Consider the following 9,169-nt stretch of genomic DNA (forward strand, 5'->3'; position numbering starts at 1 on the left):
CTAAATCCTTGGTCCGGCATCTAGAAAATTTCACTCCGCACCTTGGTCCGGCTACGTGTGTTGCTATACTAACCCTTACCTTTACCTCATATTAAGCATTGTATTCGATATTTGACTAAGTTATTACCTCGTACCAATCAATACTAGCCTATTAGATTGTATACACTAAATCTATGTTGATAATTCTTTTCCTATTGTCTACCTCCTTGGTCTGGCAAGTAGCATTAAGACGAGTTCTAACGTTGGCCATCCGTTAAAAAGACTTCTCAGCGAAAGAATTATCAATACATGCAAGACACTATTCTAGAACTGTTATTTTAGTTAGGTTTTACCTCATTATTCGCCCATGGTTCCCACAACCCTAGTTATGGAGTTTAGTTACCCATAATCATAATCACATTATTCATATATTTAATATAAGAATTCATGCACTTACTTTGATAAAAAGGAATAAAATCTAGAAGTTCACTTGATTAATCAACAAAATCACCAACAATTAATTCCAGAAAAAGTGTAACAATTACTGAAATTAATCCTTCAACAAAATCAAAAGTCTAATATCCAAGAGTCTCCTAACAAAGATGCTAACAATAACCAAGAGTCTCCTAACAAAGATGCTAACAATTACCAAGAGTCTAACCCTAAAAACGAGGTTTTTTCAACTATTTATAAAAAACAAAAACCTAATAAAAGAAGGACTCTAATTGCTGAAAATCTTTCAAAACGTTTTCGAGTCGACGGACCTCGTGACGGACCGTCGTGGTCACGACGGGCCATCATGGCCTCCGTCATCCTATACTTCACAACTTCTTCTACTGCTTTCTTCATTACCCTCGACGAACAGGTATGACGGACCGTACCAAGCACGACGGTACATAAAAGGTTTTCGTTCTATAACACTTAGACTTCTTGGAATTTGGGTACTGGGACTACTTCAGCAGGACGGACCGTCGTGGCTATGACGGTCCGTCATGAACTTCGTAATCCCACACTTGGTCAGCCTTCCCCATCTTCCTTCAGCAGCTTCACCACGATGCCACCTATGGATCGTCACAAGCTCGACGGACCATCACAAGCTCCGTAGGTGGTAACTTTTCTGCATTTCTTGCTCAAAAATTTCCGTGTTCATCTTTAGACAGATTTCCTGCAAATAAAGAGAAACTTACATAAAAATCAATACAAAAAGTCTTTTGGACACACACTAAACTTAAGGAAAAATCATTAAATATTCCGTGAAACCACGGTATATCATGAAGCTCATAAACTGAGAGCTAAATACAAATCCAAAAAAATGCAAATTGTTGGGCTATGATGCTCTTTATAGGAATTCTGATAACTTTATGATTAAGAATTATCATTCTATACACAAGTATTCTCCATCAAATAAGAACAAAATGTGTACAACTAAGTTCATAACAAGTAGATTCATGGATTAAATAACTAAGAAATCATATTTGAGGATTTGAAAAATACAAAAATTGTGCAGGAAAATTAGGACTGTATGTGGGTAGAACAATTTGTTACAAGGCAAAGATAATGATTTTTAGAGATATCATGTGTGATTGGTATATGTAATTTGCAAGGTTATCTGATTATGTTGAAGTTATAGAACAAACCACTTCTGATATATAAAATGTTTGGATAAGGATAGATAGCGAAACTCATGTACTAGGAAAGAATTTGTTTGTGTACTCATATGTATGCTTGGATACATTGAAGAAGGAGCGGAAGGAAGGATGTAGAAGAATAATAGAATTTGATGGATATTTCTTAAAGAGTGCTTGTAAGGGTGAGCTTTTAATAACAGTTGGAAGGAATGAAAACAATCAGATATTTCCTATAGCCTAGGCAGTTGTGGACAAGGAGACAAAACACAGCTGGAGTTTTCTTATCAACTACTTGACACTGGACCTGCAATTGGGTACTAGGCAGAATTTTACTGTAATGTCAATTTTGTAGAAGGTAATTGTCTATTACTTTGATTATTGTAGATATGTAGAAACGTATTTTTTTCTTGAATTGTATTAAATTGTATTTTATTGTAGGGTCTTCTAAAAGTTGTTGGTGAACTGCTATTAAATATTGAAGTAAGAGTGTGTGGTAGACACATCTGGTCTAATTGGAGTAAAAGATGAGAGGGAAAGGAAAGGACAAAATAATTCTGGAGATGTCCCAAGGCATCTTTTGAAGTGAAATACATTGAGGAGCTTCATAAAATGAGAAGACTTAGTAAGAAAATAAATGATGATTTCTTACATCATGCACAAATGTCATGGGTTAGAGCTTTTCAATGTGATGCAATTTAAAATAATACATTAGAAATTTTAACTCATGGATCTTATCATGTAGACACAAATATCTATAATAACTGTGTTAGAAAAAATTAGGAGAAAACTAATGACTAGAACTATGGATAATGTTAAGTTTGTTGACACCTGAATATATGATATTGCACCAATGACTAAACTCATATTGGAGGAGAACAAGGACAAATCTAGGATATGCAAGGTGCTTTGGAATGTTGATGTTTGGTTTGATATTGGAGAAAGGTAGTATATGGATACAATCAACTTGACTGATAGAGTTTGTTGTTTTAGAACTTTGCAATTAAGAGACATTCCATGTCAAATATGTTATTTCTATTTTGTGCCACATAGAACAGGAACCTGAATCACTTGTGAAGCATTAGTATAGGAAGGATACCTTATTAAAGGCTTATAATCATTTCATTTAACCAATCTCAAATATGAAGATGTGGCTTGAAACTAATAATTTAAGGATTGAGCTTCTTGAGGCTTAAGAAATGCCTGGTAGACCTCCATAGAATAGAAGAAAAAGTAAAGATGAATCAAGAAAAAAGTATGAAAGATGTCCAAACAATGGGTAATAATTACTTGTTGGTGAAAATTACTAGTTCCAACTATAAACAACAAGGCCACAACAAAAATATTGCAAGGTAAAATAATTTATTATTTGTTTGTGCCTCTTCAAATTCTTTTTGAATGTAACAAACAAATTTTATGTTTGATATTTAGGTTGGTGCCCATACTTCAGAACCAGCTAGATCACAATTGACAATTTACTGCTGGTCAAAGTTTACAAGGAAGTAGACATACTGAACCAACAAACTCCTACCAACCTGGACCATTAAGATTCAACCAACCTGCATCAACAACATCAAGCAACCATGCTTTATCAACAACAGTTTGTGGTGATATTAGTAGAGTTAAGAGGGTTAGAAAAATTGCAGAAACAAGCCAATCACCATCATTTGCGGATACAAATATTTCTGTTACAAGAGGAATAACTAGTCAACTACTTCCAAGGACAAGACAAATTGCCAGACAAAAAAGGAAAAGAGTAGCAACTGGAAAAGATTATGCAAAAGGGGGACCAAAGAGGCCAACTAATAGCGGATCAAGTAATGTTGAATTTTGCATCTACAGACGTGAAAGCGAAATTCAAATACTAAACGTAATTTTGTCACATACTTTATCTCTTAAATGAATACAAGTTTATATATTTAATTTTATTATATTCTTCAAAAAATAGTCTGGGGCTTTAAGTCAAAGGATTCTACCAACAGGTTTAAGTTATAAAAATGCAAGTTTAACGGGTAGAGGCTTGAGATGGAAAATAAGGATGATGTCACCAATCCCCAATTGAAACAAATGGCTAACAAAAAGAAGAAGTAACACAAACTTAAACTAGATTGATTTTGGGCCTTATTTTGTTGTCTAATATTTTTTGGAGTATGCTAGCTTTTCTTTGGTACTAGTAAACATTTTTGTGAAGGTTGTATACAACTTTTGATTATGCTAACTTTATTTTGAGGCCTTATTTTGATACTGATATTCACTTTTTTGAAAGTTGTAGCCTTGAATGGTATGTAATATAATGCTACTTTGAGCTCATTATAGAGCATGCAGTATATGTGTCTACATTTTTATGTATTTTGGTTTACATTGTGACAAATATGACTACATTTTGAAAATATTGTGATGAATTGGTTGTTATTTGTTTTTGGTGTTATATTGTGAGAACAAAATTGAAATACGTATGTAGCTAAAAAAATCAAATTTACTGCAATAACAACATAGAATTTCATTGCATTGAAAATGCACATTTACATCGAAAATCTACAGCAACAATAACATTAAAATACTACTAGACTGAACACCATAAAATACTACTACACCTCAAGAACACTAACAATTAGTCTTCTATTTTCTATTCCAAACATCACCAACCTAGTAGCAACGACACCAACAATAAATATATTTCTTACTCGCATTAATTTTTCATCAAATGCATTGAGTTTCTTCAACAATCCTCACATTACCCTGTTTGCTTGAAGAGGGTGTCGATCTTTATACAAAAAAAAAAGTCACAGCCCTCCATTTTCTATAAAACCAATAAAAAAGAATTAGACGGTAATCTTCCAATTGACTTAAAAAAAAATATAAACAGAGAATTTTACCTTTGAACTTCAACAAGTAAAAAATTTACGCTCTGGATTTAATTGGATCCATGAAGTCTTTAATAGTGCTTCATTACCATACCTAAAATATCGACCTTCATCCACAGATTCCATGAAAGAATTGGAGAAGCACGACATGAAAGAATAAATGGTCAAGAATTAAAGAAAGGCTAAAAGAGAGAAATTGAAATCAACGGAAAAAATTGAAAAAGAAGAGAGAAATTGGGGTCTTAATTAAGGTACAATTGGAGAAAATATAATATAAATAGATGATGTGGAGTAATATTATCATTGGGGACGCCATATCAGACGAAATATTGATGTTTATGTGCCTTGAAATAATGAAAATCACGCGACATTTTAGTTGTGCAAAAAATGTTAAAGAAACACATCGGGATCCTACGTTAGGTGTTTAAAATGAAAATCCTTCAGTTGATGTGTCTAAGTGAAAGATTGTGCCAAGTTTAGAGGGTCACTGATGGGTTAGCCCTCTATTATTTATAGTCCCATAATGAAGAGAGAAAAAAATACATTCCTCGAAGGACACATTTATGTGTAGTGTTATAAATATGTTTTTAATATTGTTTTTCTTTCGTTTTCTTTATTTATCATTTCTCAACCTTTACTTCTTTCGATTTCAAGTAATTATTTATTTTTGAAATTTTGAATTTATTTTCTGTATTTTCTTAAATAGTATAACTGTGTTAATAATTTTGATTTTTGAAACACTATCACCTAATTAGAAAGAATGACTCATCTCTAGTTTTATTTATTTTTAATTTGCTACTCAGTGTTTAGTATCAAGTATTTGCATTAGAGTTCGGCTTTATCTGAGTTGCTCCGACTAGGGCCTCATTCATAGAGAAGTATTCCCTCTATATTAAAGATATTTTCATATTCAGCACTCAAACACAATTTTTAATTAAGAGAAAAATCACATCCATTACATCACATTCGGTGATAATATTACATCCCTAATTGAAACTATTACGTTCTAATAATGTGAAAATGCTATGAGATGATTTTTTGATCCTCTACTCTTGCAAAAATAGTAGTGGATGTACACACATATTAACTATAATATATTTTCATAGAAAAATAATTAGTATGCAGTAATAACATTGAGGGACATGATTATGTATTGAGAGTTGAGCTATCTTAACATGTCATATTATGTTCTACTATGGAAATAAATTAAATCATGACGGTAAATGTCGCTATTAATCATATTTGATTAGTCTGACATTATTTTCACCATATTTCACACATTGACTATATATGATTATATAATTTTTGATTTTCTTAATTAATTTCAAATGCTTGCAAGATACCCCTTCAAGTTTGCTGGGCAATACTAACATCCACTATATAATAAATAAGAAAAGAAACTATATAATTAAACATAATTTATTATCACATATATATATTTTTTAATTTAATTGTCTCCTTTGATCATTGATGAGTAAAACTTACAAGATTAAGTTTGGCACCAAACTGATTACATGTGCATAGAGTAGAGAACAATTTGTTCCACTAAATTAATTAGCTATTGTTAGATAATTATAGGGATGAAAATATATCCACGTTTAACGATTCTTGTGGCACACACCATTTGATTCGAGAGGAACAACGTTGATATATTTAGAGTATGTAAAGAGTATGTTCCACCTTTATAAATATATAATTAAAGACAAAGAGTATTCATAGATGTTATACCATATTCATTGTCATACTTCGATCGCAAAGCAGTCATTACATGAGCGCATGATATCTTGATCGATTCATATTCCCTACAAGAACATGCCTTTTTCAGAAGTAGGACCTATTCTTTCTCGTTTATCAACATAACGTTAAGTGATTCAACAATTTGTGGTCATCACAATCATATCTGTTGTCTGGGTAATGTTCCCTGTTCCACTTCTCAAAACCAACTTCATACTCAAGGACGATGGCTGCATCGAGGCATGGATTCTTGAATTCTGCAAAATGACTATTGAACTTTTCCAATTCTTGAATTCTGCAAAATGACTATTGAACTTTTCCAAAGATATGTCTTTGCCACATTGTAGTATAGAATGAAGGAATCTCCACAACGATGATTTACCAAAAGATTTTCTCCTAGGTGCCTCATGCAATATCTGTTCTGATTGTGATTGTAAATCTTTGCAATACCATTGAAAATGTTCTTGTGTCTATCGAAAATTAAACAAAAATGTGATTCATCGACTACAGTCTCCTTCAACTTCTCAAAGAAGAACGTACAAGATGCATCGTTCTCTTTGTCCACAAAACAAAAGGCAATGGATAAGCATGGTTCTCCATATTTTATGCAACAATGCTAATCAAACATTTCTTTGTTTTTTCCATGTAAATGAGTGTCCTCAATCTCAACTATCATTTTCATGTGGGCAAATCCTTTAATACAAGTAGCAAAAGCTAAGAAGTAATACATGAATCTATGAGTATCCTTGATATAATAGCTAGAACCAATATTAAAAGTGTCGATCATATAGAGAAAAATGATAAGTATGAATATCCGTATTTCTGTCCCTCGTACCATTTCCTTGGAAATCACACCTTATTTCCAACTTTTCCAATAGCTTAGTGTTAAATTAGGTCTTAAGCCTAACTCACACCCCAAAAGCCAGCTCAAAGGAAGGAGGATTGCCCAAGCCTTATAAGGAGTCCACCCATCTCATTAATCACCGATGTGGGACTTTTGTCACTTAGAGTATAATGAATACAACTAAAATCAGCCCTTTGAATCTCTTTATCATTTGGACCCTTGATACTAAATGTTTGATACATGTAATAATTAGTTGCATCAGAGAAGAAAATATGATTGGTTTGTGATCTCAATTCCTACTCTCCCTACATTTCTTTAAATAATTCGAATTCTTTCGTATCTACTGATTGATCTTCAACATCCACTGAACGATCATACCTATTCATTAAATCATCACCAAGCTCTCATTTGAATGATCGTTGAAGCTCTCTTTTTATTGATCACCCAAACTTTCATTTTCAACCAAGTCACTGTTGTTTAATATGTTTGTTAGTTCAATCAGGGGCCTCGCAATGACAATTTTCTTTAATATAGGCCTATCAACCACAATATTCATCATGGACAAGACAACATGCATACCATTCTTTATATGAATATCATTCATTTGATAGCTAATCACCAAGTCGTTTAGCTTGTAGACTAACTCACTGGCCTCAAACGCTTGCCATCATATCGTCATATGAACCCTTGCGATGCAAAGCAATGAGGACTATTGTCTTACTAAAAAAATTTCAATACCAAATATTGGGAGTCTCCTCTCATACTCGTATATAACCACCACAAGCAACAATAAATTTAGTTACTATCGTTATATATAAACTACATTGATAGATACTAGATTACGGTATCAGTAATTAGCGATCAATGACTGTGAAATTCGTACAAAACGCGAATGAACAAGATTGGGTTCAAATCAATCTCCTGAAATGGAGAACGTGTATATATAGTCCTTTTAAACTACTAAAGTTTATCTAAAAATGAGTTATGAAGTGATTTTGAAAGATTTCTCAAGCTTCTAAAATGACGGAATTTTTTTTCATTATAGCTATTTGAAAGAAACTATGGAAGCAATGAGTAGAACGATAGTGATTTCACCTATGAAAGAGATTTTCTCCATTGGAATTGATTTTTTAATATAAGAAAAAAAAATTCCATGTTTGTTGGATGAATGGGGATAAAAAGTGTAGTATTAAAAACTTGACAGTAGAGTGTTATATATTTTGAAAAATAACGAGTGATGTCATATTTAGTGTCTAAAGTAACAATTTTGGAAAACTTGTATCTGAATGCTCGATTAAGTATTGAGAGTAACTATTTGCCTAACTTAATCATAGTGCTTGCGATCTTTGGATTGTAAATGGTAAATTTAAATGCCAAATTACAATAATAAAGAGCATATTTCGACTATTTTTGATAATACACGAATGTATTTGATTATTTTTAGAAAAATAAAAATAAAATACCGCTATGTAAATTAGGAGGAGGCGAGGATTAATATATAAACTTCACACCCGTGTCTTATTACACAACACACAAATTACATAGTTGATAAAGTATCAATTACAGAAACAAACATCAAATCACCAAAGATACCAACATGGATTATTTTTTACCATACTCTCAAACAAGAAACAAATTAGTGTAGAGCTCACACACATATGCATATATGATCCTATTAATTCATCTTGACATGATGGTCATCAATACCTTTGGTCATACCAACAACGAAGTCCAACAAATTTACTAGTTCAGGGACATTCTCATTTGGCCTTTCATACTCCATTGTCCAACTTACCAAATCGATTTCGTCTTTTGTTTCGATATGAAGAGTTGCCTTAAAATTGTCATATTTATTCACTATATCTCCTTCAAATTCTTTGAATGTGAGCACTTTTGTTTCGTGATCTACAGTTTCAACTACCTGCTTCGAGATCCTCTTTTCCCCTTCTACCTTACACGAAAAAAATGAATAAGTTATTCCCAAATTTAACAGTCCTTTAGAAAAGAAAAAGTTGGTATTGAGAAACTAAATAGAGGATACACTGCAACTTATCTCCGTACTTAATTTTCTTAGAAATTCATTTTTTCTTATTTTCAAGAAGCTTGTATCCCTAAAGAATATA

At 32.3% G+C, this 9,169-nt stretch overlaps 1 protein-coding gene across 1 annotated transcript in view; it reads right to left on the reverse strand.

Moving 5' to 3' along the window:
* Positions 1 to 8,537: 8,537 nt before the first annotated feature.
* LOC107030768 (kirola-like) overlaps positions 8,538 to 9,169 on the reverse strand; it is a 1,347-nt gene continuing 715 nt past the window's right edge. The window contains exon 2 of the mRNA XM_015232024.2: positions 8,538 to 8,993. Coding sequence (XP_015087510.1) covers positions 8,722 to 8,993 — 272 coding nt within the window. The 3' untranslated portion in view covers positions 8,538 to 8,721. The remainder of the gene's footprint in view (positions 8,994 to 9,169) is intronic.

Source organism: Solanum pennellii, chromosome 9, assembly GCF_001406875.1.
Source record: "Solanum pennellii chromosome 9, SPENNV200".
In the NCBI taxonomy this organism is placed as follows: Eukaryota; Viridiplantae; Streptophyta; class Magnoliopsida; order Solanales; family Solanaceae; genus Solanum; species Solanum pennellii.